Genomic DNA, 24,043 nt, shown 5'->3' on the forward strand with positions numbered 1-24,043 from the left:
ATAACATGCAGATACACACATTTATTCATTTATTCACAAATACTAATTGTGCGTTAGGATCCAGGCATTCCTTGCATTTGTAAACTAGTCAAGGAAGGGAAAGAGAGGCAAAATATATCTGGGACTTTCCAATTCTGCTAGTTTAGAGTCAATTAGCAGCTGACAATATTATTACATTATTTACATACTTGCAGGACTTGGAAGTCCCCAACTGATTTTTCCATAATTCAGTAAATGTATAATTTTATTACCATCACTGTGATGACAGCACATGGGAAAAATGAAGTTGCAATTTGTACTTAAAATCTAGGAAATTCGATGGAAAGGTAGACGTAAATGATGAAATAGCCATCTGATACATTTGAAAAGACAGCATAGAAAAAAGCAGAAAACAAAGATTAGGGGTTGACAGACTGAAAGTACCTCGTGGCAACACGGTGTTGCTGAACCAAACCGGAGTTCGCTCACCCTGTGCAGCCCAGGCAGACACGGAAGCCTAGAGCCTCACTGGGAGAAAGAGGCATTTTTATTGCAGGCCTCCTTGCAAGGAGAACGGGCAACTAATGCTTTAGACCCAAGCTCCCTGAGGGCTCACAAGAAAGGGTTTTTTAAAGGCAGGGGTACATTTCAGGAAAGCAAAAGTTGCAGGCAAAATTGTAAACGAATACATGGAAGTCATACAATGGTCTGGCCTAAAAAGGCAGGATATCCTAAAACAGGGGCTTGTCGGTCATAGGCAGCTTCAGGGATTCTTTGATTAGCCGAAAGAAATGTTGAGCACAAAACCTCATGCACGTTTCAAAGCTAGGTGCCTAAAACTTCCCCCGAAGGGACTCAAGATTTTCCTTTATTTCCATGGCTGGGGGGCCCAGCAGGCCACTAAGAGGGGGCCCTGCTCCATCTCAATGGTAAGTGAGTGTGTTCACATTTGTTTCAGAAGGAATATGTCCACCAAGAGTGAGTGCCATACCAAAACGTGAACAGTTTAAGTGCTTTTCTCTCGTTTTTTTCTTTTGTTAAAAAATTGTGGCAAAATAAACATAACATAGAACTTATCATTTTAACTATTTTTAAGTGTATAGTTCTGTGGCATTAAGTACGTCCACATTGTTGTGTGACCATCTCCAGAACTTTTTCATCTCGAAAAACTGAAACTCTGTGCCTATTAAACACTAATTCTGTTTTCCCCTTTCCCTAGCCTCTGGCAACCACCATTCTACTTTCTGTTTCAATGGATTTGTCTATTCTGAGATCCTCATATACGTGGAATCGTGCAGTATTTGTATTTTACTTAGTATTATGATGTCCTCAAAGTTCAACCATAACATAGCATGTGTCATAATTTCCTTCCTTTTTAAGCCTAAATGATATTCCATTGCATATGGTTATGGACTGAACATTGTTTTCCGCAAAATTCATATGTTCAATTCACACTCTCAATGTGACTGTATTTGGAGACCAGTCCTTTACAGGGGTAATTAAAGTTAAATGAGGTCATAAGGGTGTGGCCCTAATCTGATAGAACGAGGTCCTTTTAAGAAGAGGAAGGGACACCAAAGTTTTCTCTCCCTGCACATACACAGAGGAAAGGCCATGTGAGGACACAGCAAGAAGGTGGCCTTCCACAAGCCAGGAAGAAAGGCCTGACCAATCACCAACCCTGACAACACCTTGATTTTAGACTTCTGGCCTTCAGAACTGTGAGAAAGTAAATTTCTGTTGTTTAAGCCACCCAGTCTGTGGCATTTTGTTATGGCAGCCCTAGCAAACGAATACATAAATATATACCACATTTTTTTTAATTCTTTATATTTTTTTTCCTTTTTTATTTTGTTTTGAATGCACTTCATACACAAGCACATTTTGTTATTCATCCATCAATGGACACTTACATTGCTTCTATACCTTTTGACTATTGTGAATAATGCTGCTATGAACATGAGTGTACAAATATCTGCTCCAGTCCTCACTTTTATGTCTTTTGGGTATTTATCCAGAAGTGGAATTGCTGGGTTTTATGCTATTTCTCTCTGTGAGTTTTTGAGGCATCACCATACCATTTTCCACAGCAACTGTACCATTTTATATTACCACCAGCAATGCACAAGAGTTCCAATTTCTCTGTATCTCTCATTTTAAAAACATTTAAATATGATATTTTGGTTACTGCGAGGAACCTGTGGCCACTGAGTAATAACTAGTGACTTGGGACTATTGACCACATATTCAAATGTGTAAAGTTCATCTGCTTTCCTGCAAGCAGTGCTGCAACAATACACGATACTGCTTTTGAAGGGGAAATCCAAATAAGCAGGATTATTGGTGCCATTTTGTATGAGCATAACTGTGGTGCTAGGTTAGCTAGGGTTATTCATGTTTATAAATGAAACAGTTGCTACCCCTTCTCCCACAGTGCCTTCACTGTGTCTACTGAAAATACATTTTCTGGTCTTTCCTCTCTGGCTGTTTGAAAGGTATCAGATCCAATATCATCTCTGAGACCACCCCTGAACTGAATGGGGCATTTGTGATCATGATGTTAATAGCTTTCAGCTCCACATTTCCCATAATCGTGTAGCTCATAAACGGAGTTCAGGAATATGTTTCTTCACACAGCCTGTAAACGCCAAGTGTTAATTCTCTGTGCTAAGTAGGCTATCTTTTAAAAATTTTTTATTTATAGTTATTTTCTCTTCTTATAAACTGAAGGAGCCATTTGAAGAATAATTTTCATAAGCACAAAACTAACTCAAAGAAAATTGCAAAAAAAACTTCAATTTTCTAGTAATGGTTTTTAGTACGGCATCACTACTCTCCAAATACCTCAATTAATCCAGGATTATGACAAAAGCTCTTAATTATTCTATACTGTGTGTGAGCTACCTCCTTCTGCACACATCAAAGAACAGGGATTTATATTTCAAATATTTACTCCCTGGTAAGCGCTCTAAATGTTCCCTAGGAATTATTTACAGTGATTGCAGCATTTTCATTTTTTAGGCTACTTCAGCTAAAAGACAGATTGAAGTAAAATTGGCTAGTGAAAGTCAATGTTTAACTGGTACTTCCCTGGGACATTTTATTCTAGTTTCAAGCTTTAACATTTAATAATTGATTGCGAGAGAGGAGCAGGAATTAGCTCTGTCTTGTTCCACAGTTTTCTCAGTGATTTTATAGAGAGGGAAGGCGTGTTGTTATGTTTGCAGCAGGTAAAAACCAAGGAGAAAGATAGGAAAATCAGATGATGATTTGGATTGCAAAAGATGTTAATATTTTAGAATTAGAGGCTGAGACTAGTAAGGTTATAATTTAATAGGAATAAATATGAACCTTGCACTTGGAGTTAAAAAATCAACAATCCAAGTAGAGGACAGGCGAGACATGACGTAATTGGCTGGTGTGGAGGTTACCTAACTGCAGACTTGAGATGGACCCAGAGGTTAGCACTGTTGCCAACAAAGCTGACATAATCACAGGCTGCATTAACAGAGCTCTGTGCTCAATAAACAGATGCTGCCCTGATTGGACCGCATTGTAGCATTATTTTTGGTTATGCATGCCACATTTTAAAGGAGATATTAAAAAATTCAAGAGCATAAAGAGGCAGGATGGTGCAGAGCCCGAGAATCGTGTTGCATGGGGAACTCGGAAGAAGTGGGGAAGCCTAATTTGCAAAAGGGCCTTGCCCAAGCCTTTCCTAGTGTCTGACAGGCTATCCAATGAGACAGGGATTATTAACTGGAATTCAGAATTCTGACCAAAGTATGACTGCTGCATATCTGCTACAGAAGGCAAATTTCAGCTCGGTGTATGGAAGAATAATTAGACCTGTCCAAAAATAGAATATGCTTCTGTTACTGGAAATATTTTGGCAGTTGGATGAACACGTGCTGTGAGAAGGAACCTACACAGGGTACAAGGTTGTCCCTGCTGACCTCTATAGGTTGCACCAAACCAGAGCTCCCTCAGAACATGCTGGAAACCATGTACCTCTCTGCCAGTACTTTGTAATGTATAACCAAATTTAGGGCTCTATTAGCATGATTTCCAAACAAACAACTAGCAAAACAAGTGGATTAATATGTCCACTAATATAGCAGGGCATATATTTATTTTAGCATAGGAATTTTGCTCATGGTCTGTGCCGTAGAAGCCACTTGAAATCACAAGTAGCTTTTTACACCCCCTTCTCAGAACCTCTCAATAGCAACATGAAAAACGGAAGCATTTGAAGATAAAATTACCTTTCTACCCTAAGAGCAACAGCTTGGTATCCCTTTTGTTGATTCTTGGAACATATATTAATGAATTCCAATTTCAGAGTCCATAATTAGATGCTTTGAAAAAATCAGAACGCCAACATTTTTAGTTTTGGCACACTAGTTACTATGTGTTAGAAGGCAGTTGGCACTTCTCCTTCAGAAACAACAACAGTATCCGGCAGTGGTTCTCAGACATCAGCATGCATCAAAATCACTTGGAGGGGTAATGAAGATATGGGTTGCAAGGTCTCATTTTCAGAGTTTCTGTTTCAGGAGATATTAATAGGGCCTGAGATTTTGCATTTTTAGTAAGTTACCAGGTGATGCTCATGCTATCGGTCAGGGGACCACACTTTCAGAACCATTGGCATAATGCACGAATGAACACGGCATCAGAAGCCGTGTTATAATCAGGAAATTGCTAAGTGTTTATATGAGTGGTATGCAGGAGCCAGCTTATATTAATACCTGCTTGAGAGAACCAATTGCTAGCATCTCTTTCCAACTTTGCATTCAGTGATGTTACATTGATAGTTTGAAATTGGCCGTGATAGAAATATTTATACCACAGAAATTGGTAAATGCTAAAACCATAGCTTTTTCTTTTTTGTTTTTTGTTTGTTTGTTTTCATCTTTGAGACATGTTTTGAGACATTGGTGTTATCATAGCTCACTGTAACCTCAAATTCCTGGGCTCAAACAATCCTCATACTCAGCCTCCTAGGTAGCTGGGACTATCGACACAGACCACTACGTTTGGATAATTTTCCTATTTTTTGTAGAGATGAGGTCTTGCTATATTGCTCAGGCTGGTCTCAAACTCCTGGTTTCCCAAAGTGCTAGGACTACAGGTGTGAGCCGCCACACCTGGTTCATAGCTTTTTCTCTTGAGAGCCAGTTGTTAAACATTTACTAGTAAACCAGTGCTGTAGTCTCAAAGCAGAGAGAGAATATTGAATGATCAAGGGTCTAATGCAATGCTTCTCAAATTCACTTTATTCCTTTTTTCTAAGAGATGTGGTCTTGCTATGTTGCCCAGGCTGCTCTCTAACTCCTAGGTGCAAGTAATCTATCCACCTCAGCCTTCTGTGTAGCTGGGACTATAGCACCTGGGCCACTCCACCCAGACATTTATGCTTTTAATGAATATTTCTTGAGTCCTGGCTATATAACCACAGCAATATTTTTTTTTAATTACAATATGTTGAAAAGTCTTAACAAGAAATGGAATTCATGAAATAAACTGTATTCTTGGATTAAAGCAAATACGGTTTCATATATTAATTTGCTCTAAGAAATAGTCAACATTTGATCCATTTTATAAATGAGTATTAAAATTATAACATTTAAATGTTACAATAAGCACAGACCAGTGATCATTAAATTATGTACAGTACTGTAACACTGACTGCTTAAAATGGGCACTGTTCTAAATTCCTTTTTTTTTTTTTTTTTTTGAGACAGAATCTCACTCTGTTGCCCAGGCTAGAGTGCCGTGGCCTCAGCCTAGTTCATAGCAACCTCAATTTCCTGGGTTCAAGCAATCCTTCTGTCTCAACCTCCCGAGTAGCTGGGACTATAGGCGTGCGCCACCATGCCTGGCTAATTTTTCCTATATGTGTTTTTAGTTGGCCAATTAATTTCTTTCTATTTTTAGTAGAGATGGGGTCTTGCTCCTGCTCAGGCTGGTTTCGAACTTCTGACCTTGAGCGATCCTCCCCCCTCAGCCTCCCAGAGTGCTAGGATTACAGGCATGAGCCACCATGCCCAGCCTGATTATATACCTATGTTTGACGTATTTTCAATGTGTACATTATTATTAGGTTATGGTCAGTCTCTGATTGTTCCGACTTAAATACCTTCTGTCTTTAAGGTTGTTTTGTACCTTATCATCTGATCACAATCAGTATGGATCCTGGGGGATTTCTATCTGTTACCTCTTAGTATTGCCTACAAGTCATCTTTCATGCTCAGTGTTTCGTTCAGAACCATAATATGACCAAAAATGAGTATTAGGTTGAATGAAAAACTTAGAAACTCGAGATGTCAGCATGTGCAACATATCCTGTGGGGAGTGTAATCTCACCTTCACAGGGATCCAACTGTGAGCAATTAGCTATAGAAACCTGGAGGGCAGGTTTCAGGGATGAGTAACAAGTTGAATATTACATTGCAGCGGCAGGGCGTGGTATATTTATCCACAGGTTAAAGCTACTGGCTTTTCCTCTGCATAAACGTGGTTACTCAAATTAGTTTCATTTTGGTCTTGGGAATGGACCTTCCTATACTGCTTCTGTCTGACTCGTCAGCCAGTTATATGCACAAAAGACCTTGCCCTAACCAACAAACATTGCCACACGTTTTCCAGATCTTAATGAGCCACATTTATAATTATCCACCCGCTTTAAATATCATAGAATTTCACAAGTTACTAAACTCTAAACCAGCAATGTTCAATAGAAACATAATTCAAACCACATATGTAGTTGAAAATTTCCTAGTAGCCACATTAAAAAAAATTAAAACAGGTAAAAACAACTTTCATAATGTTTAATCCAATATATCCAAATAGTTACCATTTTGATATGAAGTCAATATTAAAAGCTATTAACAAAATGTTCTACATTCTTTTGTACTAAGTCTTTGAATCCGGTATGTATTTTTGACTTACAGCACATGTGTTATGTGGTTGGTGGCTACTCCATGGAAAGTGTAGACTGTTTAGAGCTCAGGTTAATATTATCTTGGAACACCCAAATATCCAAACACCCCTAGTTGATGGCTTTTTAACTAATTTTCCGGAAGGAGTCATTAATTAAATACTCTTGACCTGATAGCTTCAATACCAGGTCATATAATTAATAGTTAGAATTACTAATAATAAAGAATTAATTATAGTGAAGAACAGCTAGAAGCTTACTGTGTATAAATAAACATGAGTAAATGTATTAAAGTTGTACAAAAATAGAATAGCCATGTTAGATGCCATAATTTCAATTATTTATAATCAGGTAAAGTCTGCCCAGTCTAGGAATCTAGGAATGCATAAAGTGGCATATTTAATGAAGAAGAAAACCATAACAAATATAGAATAGGTTCAGACAATCCCTAGTTCCTCTTCCAAACGGACTCAACTGGTGATAACTCTTAAAACAATCAGTGTTCCAATCTGATTCCTTTTTCTGTGTCTGACATCATCTTCTCTGAAATAAGAATATTCTTGACCCCATCAGTAATCCCAGGGCATTTTTATTTTTGGCTTTTAAGTCCTGGGGAATAATAGTTTGAGCTGCAGCTCTGACTCTCTTAGCTGAGTGTCCAGCATTTCCAGAAGCTGTGTTGTCTTTAGAGAGGAGTATTTTTACGTCCACATTTATAATAGGAGGGAGATTTTAAGGTTTCTTTTGTGGAAGAAGAGTTTCTCTCTCTCTCTCTCTCTCTCTCAAGTAAAATTAAATCTGATCTCCTTCATGTCTTTGGCACCATGGTTCTTCGTATGTAAAACCATTCAACATTTCTCACTACAGTAGTTTAGGGCATTGAATTTAATCACCTCAGGCCCAGTATTGTACAGGCTACTATAGCATTAGCATAGTAGAAATTATGGACATAGGGGAAGGCAATGGAAATAACAGAAGTGGCTAGAAGGTATATAATGTGGTAATAATAGCTATCATCAGGCATCGGTTATGTGCCAGGTACAGGACTGGACATGACTTACATATGCTAAATGCAATATCTTGCTTAATTATTACAACAAATACATGAGGTGGTTAAATGTGGCTTTACTTTTCAGAAAAAGAAACTGAGCCTCAGAGATAGTATTTTGAAGAAAGTTACAAGGCTATTATGAAATGGAGTTCAGTTGAAGTATGGTGCATTCTCTTTTCTCCACATCAAGCTGCCTCCCAATAAAGCAAAACAAATGAAAAAGGAAATGATTTGCTGTAAGCCAATTGCAATCCATAAGAAATATTGAATGAAAGGTCACAATGTGAATTACACAGAGGGTGATATAAACTTGGCAGGGAGAAATAAAATGTTTCATCATTTCCCTGTGTAGCAGAGAGAAGAGGGAAAAATTGAAGGAACAGTGAAAACAGTGGTTTCCTGAGGTGATCATAAATGTGCTTCCACAGAAAATGAAATTTTAGAGGCACAGAGGGAATTGAAGAAGTAGGAAGGACTGAATATACAGAAGTGATAGATATGTAAGATTAAGAGACCAGAAGAGAAAAAAAAAAAATAATTCAGCTGACCATTATAGCAGTAGCTTTTAAGCTTTTCTGACTGTAGCTCACAGTAAGAAATACATTTTACACAGAAGCCAGTTAACAAACTGTGTGTGTGTGTGTGTTTGAGTGTTTACATAATTTAATAATATATATTTAGTGATATATATTATTAAAACAAAGATGTAAGGCAATTCAGTGGAGAAAGGATAGTCATTTATAAATGGTGCTAGACTATCTAGATACCCATATACAAAAATTGAACTTCATATCTCTTATCATATATAAAAACTGACTTGAAGTGGATCATAGACCTATGTAAAACCTAAAGCTATAAATGTTCTAAAAAAACATAGGAGAAAATTTTTGTGATCTTGTGTTAAGCAAAGATTTTTAGATATAACACATAAAGTATGACCTATTAAAAAACAAATTTATAAGTTGTGTTTTATCAAAATTAAAAACTTCTGCTCTCCATAAGATACTGCCAAGAGAACAAAAATACAAGCACATACTAGAAGAAAATATTTGTGAAAGAAAATATATAAAAAAGAACATATATTCAGAGCATATAAAGAACTCTCAAAGCCCTCAGTAAGAAAACAAAGCAATTAAGAAATGGGCAAAAGATTTGAACACTTCACGAGAGAGAATATCTAGATGGCAAATAAGCAATAGATGCACAACATGATTAGTCATTAGAGGATGCAAGTTAAAACTGCAGTGAGACCACTACATACCTGTTAGAATGCACACATTAAGAAGATCAAGGGCCGGGCGCGGTGGCTCACGCCTGTAATCCTAGCTCTCTGGGAGGCCAAGGCGGGCGGATTGCTCAAGGTCAGGAGTTCAAAACCAGCCTGAGCAAGAGCAAGACCCCGTCTCTACTATAAATAGAAAGAAATTAATTGGCCAACTGATATATATATAAAAAATTAGCCGGGCATGGTGGCACATGCCTGTAGTCCCAGCTACTCGGGAGGCTGAGGCAGAAGGATCGCTTGAGCCCAGGAGTTTGAGGTTGCTGTGAGCTAGGCTGACACCACGGCACTCACTCTAGCCTGGACAACAAAGTGAGACTCTGTCTCAAAAAAAAAAAAAAAAAAGAAGATCAAGTAGTGACAAAGACGTGAAAAAGTAGAATGCACATATGCTGTTGAAGGGAATGTAAAATGAATAACCATTTTTGAAGCAATTTGGAAGTTTCTTTAAAAATTAATACAACTACCATATGATCCAACCCTTCCACTCCTAGATATTTACCCAGGCATATGTCCATGCAAAGATTTATACACAAATTTCCATAGTAGCTTTATTTGTGACAGCCCCAAAATGAAAACAGCCTGAAAGACCATCAACAGGCAAATCAATAAACTGTTGCATATCTGTACAATAGATTATTACTCAGCAATAAAAAGGAATATGCTATCGGTACATGTTATAAAATATGGATGATCCCTAAATGATTATGCTTAGTATTAGAAGGTGGATAAAAGAGAGCTCATAGTGTATGATACCATTTATATCAAATTCTAGAAAATGCAAATTAATCTATAGTAACAGAAAGCATAAAAGTGATGGCCTGGGTATGAGAAAAGAGCAGCAAGTAGGAAAGGAGAGGATTTACAAAGGGCCACTAGGAAACTTTGGCAGTAACAGGTCTGTTATTGATCTTAATTGTAATGATAGCCCATGGACAGGGCTGCTAGATTTAGCAAATAAAAATATAGGATACCCAGTTAAGTTTGTATTTCAGATAAATAAATGTCTTAGTGTAAGTATGTACCATGCAATGTTTGGGGGATATACTTATACTAAAAAACGAGTCATTGTTTATCTGAAATCCAAATTTAATTGGGCATCTTGTATTTTAGCTGACAACCCTGTTCATGTGTACACATATGTAAAAGGATACAGATTGTACACTTTACATATGTGCAGTTTATTGTATGTCAATTATACTGTAATAAAGCTATTTTTTCAAAAAAGAAAGAAATTAACGTTAGCTAAGGAAGAGGAAATGACTTTGTCAAGTTCTCTATGCCAATGGCAGAAAGGCCAAGACCAAAAATCCCAATTGTCATTCTCCCTGTCCAAGTGATCTTTCTATTATACCAAGTTGGTGCTAAAAGAAAATGTTTGCTCACAGGGATGGAAAAATAGATCCTCAAAGTAAGAATATTCAGATATGGACTGAAAAGAAAATTTAAGTAAATTTGTAAATCTTTGATCTCATGTGGCTTTATCCACCTAATATTTTACCTGTTTACAAATCTATTTATTTTAAAAGCTAAATGCTACAGTACAATGAAATCCATTTTCGGAATGAAATAAGGGGTCATTTTATTTCAATCTTCTTAATAATCTGGAAGTACAGCCAGTCCCCTGGCTAAGTAGAGAAGGGTAAAGGTGTTATAAAAAGAAAACCAAAAAATGTAAAGAGTACCTATCTGTTGGTTACTGCTTACTTGCTTTTTACAATTAAATATTTCTCAATAGTCCAAATAGCAGGTTCACATGTTCACATGTTTTCCTTACAGCATACTTTTACACATATTCACTTGTTTATTTTATAATTTGCAAGGTTGATAAATACCACTTACGGTCTAAATTACCCTGGCCTAAATTGAAGTCACTTACTGCCATCTAGAAATAGACAAGCCTTTCCTGATGGACTGTTTATCCAGGGAACAGAGAAGGGAATTGCCGTACGTCATCTAGGCTAAAGAGTATCATTGTCATAAATTGCATTTAACTTGTCTGTAATTGTGATGCTCCTTCCTATCAATGCCTACATTTAAAGTGATGAATTTCTTTTCTCTTTTTGAAGCAAAGCTGGGATTAAGTCCATGGTACCTTTTACAACCTATATCATTACAGAGTGGAGGGTTTAGAGCACCATTTCCACCCGGTGCATTGTTAGCTGTGCTCTTCTCCCCGGATTACATCATAATTACTGTGATCACTCAGAGCAGTGAAAAAGCAATGCACACCTCTCAGCTCTTTGCAGTGTGGGTAATTCTTACCTAATGTTATCATTTCCAATCTGTCTGTATAATTTAATATGCCCACCCCCCAAATTTTTAATCTTTTAATTGCACTGGCACATCTATATTCATATCTTCTCATTGATCACTTACACAACTCTCATAAAAAGAAAACTAATTATCACAAAGTCAGAAATGGGATGGGGCCAAATTGACACTGGCAAGGTAAAGCAAGACTCTCCACTGGGATTTGTTATTGTACAAATAAAAAGCGTGCTCTTTTATGAATATGCAAAATAGTACGTTTAAATGAAAAACTTATTTTTGCAGTTATATAACCAATTATTTAATTCTAACAAATAGAGAAGCTTTGTATCTAAGATATGCATGGAGGAGGTATAAGATAAAAGACAAATAAGAAAGGTTAGTAGACAGACTATGGCTCATGGGCCAAATGTGGCTTGTCACCTGTTTTTGTACAGCTGAAAATGGTCTTTCACTTTGTAAGTGGTTGGAAAAAATTAAAAGAAGAATGATATTTACTGTGCCGTGAAAACTGTATTAAATTCTGATTTCAGTGTCCATAAGTTAGGTTTTATTATAACATAGCCACATTTATTATTAATAGTTTCATCTTGTCTACTGCAATGGCAGGCTTGCATAGTTGCAATGCAAGTGGTGTATACAGTTCCCAAGCTTAAAACGTTTACTATCTGGCCCTTTACAAAAAAGTCTGCTGACCTCTGCTCTAGATCAAAGAGTTTGAATATAGAGGAACACCAGCAATTGCTCTCTCCCTTGCATTTTGTGGAGATGATTTCAAACTGAGCCACTGGCTTGCCTCTACTCCTTGTACTGTTAAGCCATATCCTCAAGTATGGGCGCAGACACCAAACTAATTATAATTTAGCAAGTGATTAAGGCCAAAGGAGGGGCCAGGTGCGGTGACTCATGCTTGTAACTCCAGTGCTTTGAGAGGTGGAGGCCAGAAGATCACTTGAGGCCAAGAGTTCGACACCAGCTTGGGCAACCTATAGGGAGATGTCGAAAGAATTTTTAAAATCTTGGCTGGATGTGGTGGTGCGTGCCTATACTCACAGATAGTCTGGAGGCTTAAGGTGGGAGGATTGCTTGAGCCAAGGATTTGAGTTTCCCAAAACAACAACAAACCCCCAAACCCAGTAAAAACAGACCAAAGCAGAGAAAAGTAGTGATTTCAAATAATTTCATGTGATCTTAAAAGGAGATTGCAAAGCAGCAGCTAAAAGTTGTGTGTGTGTGTGTTTTCTGTAAGGAATGTTTTCCTTTCTGCTTTGTAGCTGATAGAGGCTAGTACATCCTCCTCCCTTTCTAGAGAGCCTCCACTTTATCTGGAGGTCTACCTTCACCTCACATGACTCAGGAGTAAATTCTGAGTCATCCAAGCCAGTCATTGAAATCCCAACCCCCTTGCCAGGGCTTGGTTTTAGGAAGAGATGAATGACTCAATTCTGGCAAATAAAGTGAGAGAAAATTTTATCTGGAGTTTTCTAGGAAGGGCTTCCCTGCTGATTAAACCTCTTGGACATTATAGTTTCTGACTATGAAATCTGAAACCATGACAGCCTCCTTGGGACCTCGGGGGAACTTACCTGAAGATATATGGAGGATGCAGCACACATAGGTGGAAAGAACCTGTGATTTTGAAGACATCATTGAGCTACTGAATTAAACAACCCCTGATGTTCCCTCCTTCAGAATATCTTATTGTGTGACATAATTTTCCTTTATTATTTATTCTATTTTGCAATGGATTTCCTGTTACTTGAAGTATTCTAATGGATTTTTATTAGTTCTACATACATAGATCTTGCTATTTTTTATGGAATTTCTAGAATGGTAAGAAATCTACATGAACAGTAAGAGTTTCTTATAATAAAATTGACTGTATCATGCATATTTAAGCTAGAAAAATTCCAAGCCAAAAAAAATGTCATTTATTAACCCTTTGCACTAGGATGTCGAGTGTGACTCGACACAGTTAGCAAAAATTATAGAGATTAAAATTACTCTTTGAATGTATCAATAATTTGAAATATAAAAAAATCCAAATAAATATGTTTGTATGAAAAGAAACTCCAGTTTTTTATTCTGCTGCCGTGCTTTGTAAAATCTGGGGTATTTAAAAAATTAAATCCCGGCCGGGCGCGGTGGCTCACGCCTGTAATCCTAGCACTTTGGGAGGCCGAGGCGGGTGGATTGCTCAAGGTCAGGAGTTCGAAACCAGCCTGAGCGAGACCCCGTCTCTACCAAAAATAGAAATAAATTAATTGACCAACTAAAAAATATATATACAAAAAATTAGCCGGGCATGGTGGCGCATGCCTGTAGTCCTAGCTACTTGGGAGGCTGAGGCAGTAGGATCGCTGAGCCCCGGAGATTGAGGTTGCTGTGAGCCAGGCTGACGCCACGGCACTCACTCTAGCCTGGGCAACAAAGTGAGACTCTGTCTCAAAAAAAAAAAAAAAAAAAAAAATTAAATCCCGAGTAGAATAAATGAATCGAGAAAAAAGCAAGCAAGAGCAAAGGGTTAATTATCTACTTAGATTTCCCCTTCAGGTGAGATGGATATGTGGAGAGTCACCTGGTTGCAAAATTTTGTCAGGATGAGTCTGTTAGTTTTATTTTCCAAGTAAAAGTCCAGAGATACTTATGCAATTTTTGTCTTTTTGTTTGTTAGGTATTTATTTAACATTGCTTATTATTAATATAAATATACTAAAGATGCAAATTTTAAGGCAATATTAACTTTTCCAAGAAGAAAATCAATTAGTTCTTCAGGTTTCCAATTTCAGTCTCTCCTCTGATCCTACCTTCTTTCTCTACTCACCAGAAACAAGGTGAAATTTTATATTTTTGGATTACATCAGCATCTTTAATGATAAAGCAGTCGTTCTTTTAAACAAATATTACCAAGCATTTGCTGGGTGTATTGCACTGGCCAGAATTCTGTGGAAGTTTTGAAGTAGATGGGGGATAGTGCAAGTCCCTAAAGGTGACCAATAAGGGATTGATGGACAAGCAAAGAGACAGGACACATACTCATGAAAGCTAGGAAACCTAAGCACACACATGAACATAGATCAAACTGTATTTAAAGTTTCAGTGAATAATAGTGTCTGTCATGAAGAGCAGAAAATGTTTCTTAAATTAGGTTAGCATGGTCTTCTTTAGGTTGTACAAGAGACCAGAAAACCAGAGGGCTTGTCACACGATCTTTGTTCACACCGACCCAGTGCAAGGCTCATAGCAGGGTGCCACCAATGTTAGTTAAACCACTGGTTGAACTGTGCATAAGTGTGAAGTGGATTCTCTAATTCTTTATAACTCTGAATTCCAATTTATGTTTTTATGCATAATGATATCTGTTACCTTATTGACCAATAATCCTGTGGGTTTACTGGAAGCAGTAACTGCTGCCCCTAATGCTTTCAGGTTGTCCGCAGAAGGTGTATCATTTGAGAAAAGAACTAATGTATATAGTGAAGGTGTTTCTGCCTGATGTGTGTTTGGCTCATTCAGACAACTGACAAGCTGAGCCTTTTTTTTTTTTTTTTCAGTTCTTGCAATGGTTTAAAACCTTTGCATAATTGCATCAAACTGAATTGAAAGGCAATATTTAAAAATTTTTCTAGTCCATGAGTTCATTCTGTGATAACTCTCAGAATTGGAGAGTCTTATTCATGTTAGCAGTTATAGTAATTAATCTCTAACGTTGTCTCCTCTCTTCTTTCCCCTCTGCACACATAAGCTGTGCCCACGAGAGTTCATTTCACAGAGTTTCACATTCTCACCACCACACTCTCACTCTTGCCCTGGCTTCGCTCCCCTGACAAGCCCAGCTGTTCTGCACTGCACATCTGCAATAGGCAAATTATGCCCATGTTGTCAACAGATTATCAAATATTCTTGCTAAAACACTCCTTCCCATGTTCCACTTCATTCCTTTTGATTTATTTCCATGGTATGTTTCATTTTGGTCACTGAAGTGGAGGACTGACCTCATGCAGCAATATTATAGAATGAAGTAATATTACTATGAACTCTCATCCTCCTCTTTGCCTCTAGCTATTAAAAATAAATGTTGTGAAAAGCAATTCTTCCTCTGACCTTAAGTGTCCTATCAAGAAATGCGTAATAGAAGGAGGGTTTAGGCCAGGAGTGGGGAACCTTTTCATGTTGGCAAACTGCATTAATTTAGCTGTAACCAAATAAGGCTGCCTTCATGAAACATCAATTAGATATACCTTAAAATGCACATTCTTTTGTAAAAATCTAACTAGTATGTACTTAATAACTTCAAAAATGAAAACTATTTGTTAATTTTAAAGTTAACTTACCTTTTAATGACTTTGTTTTATCTGTTTTTTGTTGGAAAGCATGTGAATATTTGCTCATAGCATGGAAGTGTGTAGTTTCAGTTGATCCTCTTGACAGGTATCAGTCATTTGTGACCTTAAGGGCATCTTGATTTGGGTTAGGTAGGAAATGTAAATTCTCAGCAATGAGTGGTGGAAAAGCAAGAAAGTATTTTTCAGGCATGTTGCCAAAGGGGTAGGTTCTGCTGAATTTTTCCATATTTCAATTGGATCTTTCTTAGCATCAAAAAATGACTTTAAAATGTCATCTACTGAAAGCTCAATCAATTCCATCTGTAGTTCTTTAGGTGCCTTGGTGATATCAATTAGGTGAGACAAAAATGCTAATTTGAGTGTGATGTTATGATTCTTAAGGTTGATGAAACTTTCATTGTGTTCTCCAATTAATAGGTCTAGAACAGATGCATATTCTTCAAATGATTGGCACATATCATCCTGCTCATCAGTGACCTTTGCTAACTGGGGAAAATGTTCATCCAGAATTTCCTTTGGAAGAAGAAATGTTTTGAAAAAAGATAGCTTTTTTTGAAATGCTTGGCTTTTTGGCCCCATATCCTATATAGACTTAGTTTTACCTTGCAATAAATATTCAAGTCATTTTGATTTGACATGATATCACACAGAAATGCTTCCTTCCTATAGAAATCTTCTTTCAGTAATTCACACTGCTGATTCAGTTCTTCATAAAATTTAACTCTGCTCTCACAGAGGTAAAATTTTGGCTGACACCTGTCCCTGAGATAGCCAATGCACTTTAGAATCATATGGTAAATCCACACTGAATAGCTCATTGTTCAACTTTAGTATGTTATGAAACTGACAATGCCTTGTTATATTTGCACTAATAGAGTTAACAATACTTATAACTTGTTGCAAAGTACCACTTAAAATAGTAGTTTTAACACAGAGATTTTGCTAATGTATGATATAATGAAAAGAAATGAGAGTATCTGGATCTGTTAATACTTTTTTTATTTTTTTCAGAAAGAGTCTCACTCTGTTACCCGGGCAAGTGCCATGGCATCAGCCTAGCTCACAGCAACCTCAAACTCCTGGGCTCAAACAATCCTCCTGCCTCAGCCTCCTGAGTAGCTGGGACTACAGACATGCACCACCACACTTGGCTAATTTTTTGTATATATTTTTAGTTGGCCAATTAATTTGTTTACATTTTTAGTAGAGACAGGGTCTCACTCTTGCTCAGGCTGGCTTTGAACTCCTGATCTTGAGCGATCCGCCTGCCTCGGCCTCCCAGAGTGCTAGGATTATAGGCATGAGCCAGCGCACCCAGCCTGGATCTCTTAATACTTTTTTATCTGTGCAATAAACCCTTTATGTTTTCCTGTCATGGAAGGTACACTATCTGTACATACACTCACTAAAATTTGCCAAATTAAGGCTGGTATGGTGGCTCATGCCTATAATCCTAGCACTCTGAGAGGTTGAGGCAGGAGGATTCCTTGAGCTCAGGAGTTCCAGACCAGCCTGAGCAAAAGTGAAACCCTGTCTCTACTAAAAATAAAAAAATTAGTCCCAGGTACTCAGGTGGTTGAGGCAAGAGGATTTCTTGAGCCCAGGAGTTTGAGGTTGCAGCTAGCTATGATGATGTCATTGCATTCTATTCAGGGCCACAGAGCAAGACTGTCTCAAAATAAATAAATAAATTTACCAAATTCAGTTCAACTTCATGACACATCTTGAAAGTTGTTGAAGATATCTATGCCTTATGTTCACAAGAGTGCCCAAAGTGAGTAACTCTTGGTAACAAAGCAAATCTTCTGTTATGATCCAAATTATAGTACAAAACTTGGGCCAAGTCAGTAGTATCAGTTGATTCATCCAAAGCAACTGAATAATATATATTTTCCTATTGAAGTATTGCATGAAGCTGTTTTGTTAAGTTGGAGGCTAATTCATGCTGCCGATTGTTCTCCTTGTAAGAGGCAATTATTTGTGCTTTGAAACGTTATTGGAGTCTGAGCATCCTACAACTTCAACAATGCATTCTTTCACAATTTCCACATCACTGAATGGCTTCCCTTTTCCCCCAATTATATAAGCTTCTTTGTAAGTTTGCTTTAGTGGCATTATTTCTAGGTCTTGTTGCTGCTTGAAAGAATTGTCTTTGCTTTTCTACTTTTAATTTCTATAATACAACCTTTCGGGCCTCTTCTTCTAACTTAAAATATTTGTGGTCCTTCTGAGTGTTATAATGCTGTTGAACATTTACTTTCTTTAATGTTGGTATTGCAGTATCACAAAGCAAGCAAATCATCTTATCTTTAGCAGAAACAAGATAACATTGCAATTCCCAATCCTCAATAAAAAGTCCGTTTTCTTCCTTCAGTGTTCTCTTAGTCTTCTTTGACGTGATGGGTTGTTAAGCAGACAGAAGTAAAAAATACTGTCAAGCTGTGCAACTACTCACAAATTCCACTTCAAACGGAAACACAGTGCACTGGTGTCAAAAGCTGGTAACTGACTGTCATATTTGACCCCCATAAACTCTCACCAACAAGCCTCATGCAGTAATGGCACCGCCAGTCGGGTGGGGAAAGTTAGAACTAAATCATAAGTGTAGCAGCCGTCAATTTAGCCTTTACGGCTTACTAATGTTCTAATTGTGCTGGTCAATCTGGGAGAATTATTTCGTTGAAACTTATTTTATGTTTTTGGTATTTTAAATGCATTCATTTTAAAAATAAAATAAAATATGAAAAGTGAACAAAAATGTATTAATAAAAATAAAAGTATTCTGTAAAATTTGGATTCAGTCAAAAGGCTACACTTAAGGACCTAGAAGGCCACATGTGGCCTCAATGCCACAGGTTCCACACCCCTTGTTTAGGCAGTTCTGAAAATTTAATTTCTTGTTAGATACTTAAAGAATTGCTTGCCTCTCTTCCAATATGACTTTGTATATCTATCTTCTGATGGAATTCTTTCATTTACTCAATCAACAATTTGCTTATTTATTCAACACACATTGCTTGTGTGCATCTCTTATGTTCAAAGCACTGTGCTGGCAATTAAGAGTTGACAGAGACAAATATAGCTCTTACCCTCTAGGAGCTTACAAATGGAGAAGATCCATTAAGTTTGATATTGAAAAGCAAAATGAAATTCAATGAAACTACCATAATTACGGCATGCTGATTGTCTAATTTTGACTTGGGAGGATTAGAGATGTTTTCTAAAAAAGGAAGCATGTAAGGTTTGTTTTAATAATGAGAAAAGGTTATGGAAGGCATTATGGTCAGATTATGAAGACACTGTTCTGCAATCCTGAGAAATCTAGGTGGACACAAATTTATAAGCATTGGAGAAAAGCACCTTATGTTTTTTACAAAAGGAGGTATTTGATGTTGTCTGGGTTTTAGATCACTCTTTGGAGCTGTGTGGAAGATGCATTAGAAAGGAAACTAGAGCCAAGACTAGTTAGGAAGCTGTTGTGATGATCCAGATGAAAGACAATGAAGGATTGTTTTCTTCTATCACTTGACTCTCAACTAAAATATAAGTCCCATGAAGGCAGAGCCTTTGCTCTATTCACTGATAAAGTCCCAGCACTCAGAACAGTGCCTGACTTACAGTAACTGTTCATATGTATTTGTTGAATAAATGAATAAATAAGTTAGTGAAAGAATAAATGAATGAATGAACTTAATGAGATAATGAAAATGCAGAGAAGAGGTCAGAAAGAGATATTTGCCTCAACGATGGAATTTTCTCCTTCTCTATTGACACACATTGTAGCTGTGTTTTCTTTTTCCAAATGTTGTCAGGAAAGGAAGTTTGTAGGACACACACACATATTTTGGTTGCAAAGCATGTGCACTTTTCACCACATCTTCTAAAACCAAGTGCTTGCTTGTTCTATGGTTTGAAAGTGTTCCCTCCAAAATCCAGGTGTTGGACCTTAATGGTCAATGCGATAGTATTAAGAGGTGGGGCCTTTAAGAAGTGATTAGGTCATGAAGTCTCCGCCCTCGTGAATGAGATTAAGGCCCTTATAAAAGAGGCATCACGCAGCATTCAGCTCACTTGTGGTTGCCCTTCTGCCTTCTGTGGGGTGAGGACGTGGCATCCTCCCCTCCCAAGAATGCAGCAACTAGATGTCTTGGAAACAGACAGCAGCCTTCACTAGACAAAGAGCCTTGATCTTGGACTTGCCAGCCTCCAGAACTGTAAGAAAATAAATTTCTCTTCTTTATAAGTTATCCAGCTTCAGGTATTTTATCATAGCAGCAGAAACTAAGACAGCTGGCAGGTAATGGCTATTTTCTTTTTTTTTTTTTATTTCGGCATATTATGGGGGTACAGATTTTAAGGTTTCAATAAATGCCCATTTCCCTCCTCTCCCCACAAGTCTGAGTCTCCATCATGACCATCCCCCAGATGGTGCACATCTCACTCATTATGTATGTATATACCCGTCCCCCTCCCCCCTCCCATCTGCCCAATACCCTATTACTGTAGTACCTATGTGACCACTTAGGTGCTGTTCAGTTAATACCAATTTGCTGGTGAGTATATGTAGTGCTTGTTTTTCCATTCTTGGGAAACTTCACTTAATAGTATGGGTTCCAGCTCTAACCAGGAAAATATAAGATGTGCTATATCACCATTGTTTCTTAGAGCTGAATAGTACTCCATGGTATACATATACCACATTTTATTAATCCATTCTTGGATTGATGGGCAGTTGGGCTGTTTCCACAGCCTTGCAATTATGAATTGTGCTGCTATAAACATTCGAGTGCAGGTGTCTTTTTTGTAGAGTGCCATTGGATCATTTGGGTAGATGCCCAGCAATGGGATTGCTGGATCAAATGGTAGATTCACTTGTATCGCTTTAAGGTATCTCCATATTGCTTTCCACAGAGGTTGAACTAGTTTGCAGTCCCACCAGCAGTGTAGGAGTGTTCCTCTCTCTCTGCATCCACGCCAGCATTTGTTATTTGGAGACTTTTTGATAAAGGCCATTCTCACAGGAGTTAAGTGATATCTCATTGTGGTTTTGATTTGCATTTCCCTGATGATTAGAGATGATGAGCATTTTTTCATATGTTTGTTGGCCATTCTTCTGTCTTCTTTAGAAAAGTTTCTGTTCAAGTCCTTTGGGTAATGGCTATTTTCAAAAAGTTATCACAGGCCGAGCATGGTGGCTCACGCCTCTAATTCTGGCACTCTGGGAGGCTGAGACGGGTGGATGGCTCAAGGTCAGGAGTTCAAAACCAGCCTGAGCAAGAGCGAGACCCTATCTCTACTAAAAATAGAAAGAAATTAATTGGACAACTAAAAATATATAGAAAAAAAATTAGCCAGGCATAGTGGCACATGCCTGTAGTCCCAGCTACTCGGGAGGCTGAGGCAGAAGGATTGCTTGAGCCCAGGAGTTTGAGGTTGCTGTGAGCTAGGCTGACGCCACAGCACTCTAGCCCAGGCAATGGAGTGAGACTGTGTCTCAAAAAAAAAAGTTATCTCAGTCCACATAACAATAAAGAAACTACATAGATGTATATCTGCTCTCACATTTATGGTAGTATGTGGTGATGACAATTTTAAAGATAACTGAAACATTATACAGATGGTCAATATTTCCTCAAATTTTTTTGGTGTCTGTAGAATGCATATAAATGACCCAGTAGGAAAAAAAATATGTTTAAATCAGTTTGAAAAACAATCTATTATATAATTATAAACAGGTTTATTCACCATGGGACTTCTCAGAACTCTTCATATATTTTCATCTGTGAATATCTAAAAGGCAAACGTGGCAAGCAGTGTTCCCGAATGGATTTGACTATGGAGCTCTCCGCCCCCCACCCCAACACACACACATATGCCTTCACGGTGCACTCACAAGAGCAGCATTTGATGAAACATTTGGGAAAACACCGGCCTAAACATACACTGAAATGCCAGCAGGACTAGCATAGTTCTTCTATATCTCACTCTGTTTAGAAGAGATTGCAAAAATGTCCTTGGGTTAGGAGCTTTGTAGACAAAATTTCCAACACCTGTCTTATGAGGAGAGAAGATAGTTTTTCATGCTCTGACAATGCTCTACTTTACCAACGTAGTTACACCTGAGTGAAAACCTGAAGCAAATAAAACTGAGAGCACAATATACTCATCAGGGGAAATGAGCCACTCAGTGAATACGCAATGCATCCTGGGGAGTGATGGTGATTAGGAAGCTGTGAAAACACCTGCCCAAGTCGTGTTTCTGAAGAGTTCTCACGTTCCCCACTTCTTTGGAAAGCTGAGATTACTTTTCCAAGCACAGACCTGTTGCCACATTGACCATCATTGGAGTGCCTGGTCCACATGGCAGGGACAGTGGATCAAAGGCCTCCTCCACCTTGTGCTCTCTACGAATACTGAACTCCTGGATGTAAGAGCAAGGTGCAAGGAGCCGCAGGGCCAGGCAGGGCCCAGGGGGTGATGTGACCACAGCACAGCTTCTGCCTCCAGGGTCTTTGGTCAACTTTTGGTAACAGGAGTGAAGTCTCTTCTTTGTGTCCCCAGTCTACCCATACAATCCTACCCATTTTGGTTCTGGGGCTTTTGAAATTCTTCTTGGGTCGGTAGCTCCACTGTCTATTTTTAATCAGTACCATTTCTTCCAGAAAGTCTTAGCTCCCGTTTTTACTTTCATGCCCTCAACTTTAAATACTAAATTTAGCTGGGCTTGGCGCCACGTGCCTGTAGTCCCAGCTACTCAGGAGGATGGCTTGAGTCCAGGAGTTTGAAGGTGTAGTGTGCTAGGATCATTCCTGTGAATAACCACTGCTCTCCAGACTGGGCAACATAGCAAGACCCCATTTCTCTAAAATAAACCTTAAAAAACTAAATTTAAGTGACCTTTTCCTAGACCTTATTTTTGCTTGTTTCACTCATTTCCACAATCCATTGTCTATTCTTTGTTCATTGTTTTACATTTAAAACACAAGTATGTATTAAATACCCCTGCCTTTGGTCATCATTTGTTATAAGTTGTCCTTCTCATCTAACAATATTCTCCACTTTACAATTGTTGCTAGTGTATTTGGGGAGTATTCTAATTCTTATTTCAGATTTTAATGGGATAAAACACCCCAATGTATGAAGGCCTATATCCTGCAAATGAGGCATGTGTAGAAATTTTAGTATATAAAATATGTCTGTATTAAGTTGGTTATAATTCAGGCAGTTTAGTGAGGCAACTAAGAGCCCAACCATCACAGCAGCCTGCCTGGGTCTCGAGCTTGTTAGCTGTGGTTCCGGACAAGTAACCAACCAGTCTTCCTGTCCCTCATTTTCTCATCTATAAACTGAGGAAAATAATTCTACCTATCTCATTTGGTTCTTAGTAAGGATTAATTGAATTCACAAGTCCAAAAACGTGAATGACAACACCCAGAGTATAGTCATATACTCATTACTTCCACTGTTAAAATAATGAAAACATCTTAGAATAAAGTGTGGAATATTTTTAAAAGTATTTCTTTTTCTCTTTAAGGTCCAGATTACATAAAGGACCATTTACCTAAAATTCACCAGCACACTTCCTACATAGGAGAAAAGCGTCCGGTGTTAGAAAAAACTGGAGATCTCAGGTATTTATGGAGGCCGGCCCCAGACAGAAGCATGCCAGCAAAATACAAACATGAGTATGTCGGTGGAATTGGCTGGGGAGTGCAAGAGTATAATTTCATCAACAAATCGAGGCTTGCGAGCGGCTTTCATGTCAAGGTATTGCTCTTAATCTATGCTCTGCATAATATATCGTTTTCTGACTTGAGTTCTTCCAAAGGAAATGGCAGGTGTTTGATCTCTCATTGAGAATTAATGGAGTTTGTGTTTTGCAGAAAGGCAAATGTGTGAATACATGTTCTTGCTCCCACACCTCCCCTTAGACCCCCTCAATACAAGAGAGCAGGGGGATGAAGAAAATGAAGTCATGGATAATGCAAAAGCATTTGTGTTTGGTGTTGGAATGCATTCATGCTCACATTTGTGCTTCCCCCATCCTAGCACTGCTCCGTGAGTGGGTGGTGTAAAGGGAGACGCCTGTGTGGGATGCAGTCCACGAAGCTCACATCTGCGTCTCAGATCTTTCAAATCCACCGTGTGGGTAATGCTTTTGTGTCAGGTAA

General features: G+C 38.1%; 1 protein-coding gene across 1 annotated transcript in view; it reads left to right on the forward strand.

Moving 5' to 3' along the window:
• Positions 1-24,043, forward strand: part of SPMIP2 (sperm microtubule inner protein 2) — an 87,182-nt gene that overhangs the window by 13,567 nt on the left and 49,572 nt on the right. Inside the window, exon 2 of the mRNA XM_012735621.2 lies at positions 23,407-23,639. Coding sequence (XP_012591075.2) covers positions 23,407-23,639 — 233 coding nt within the window. The remainder of the gene's footprint in view (positions 1-23,406; positions 23,640-24,043) is intronic.

The sequence above is a fragment of the Microcebus murinus genome, chromosome 15, assembly GCF_040939455.1.
Source record: "Microcebus murinus isolate Inina chromosome 15, M.murinus_Inina_mat1.0, whole genome shotgun sequence".
Classification (NCBI taxonomy): Eukaryota; Metazoa; Chordata; class Mammalia; order Primates; family Cheirogaleidae; genus Microcebus; species Microcebus murinus.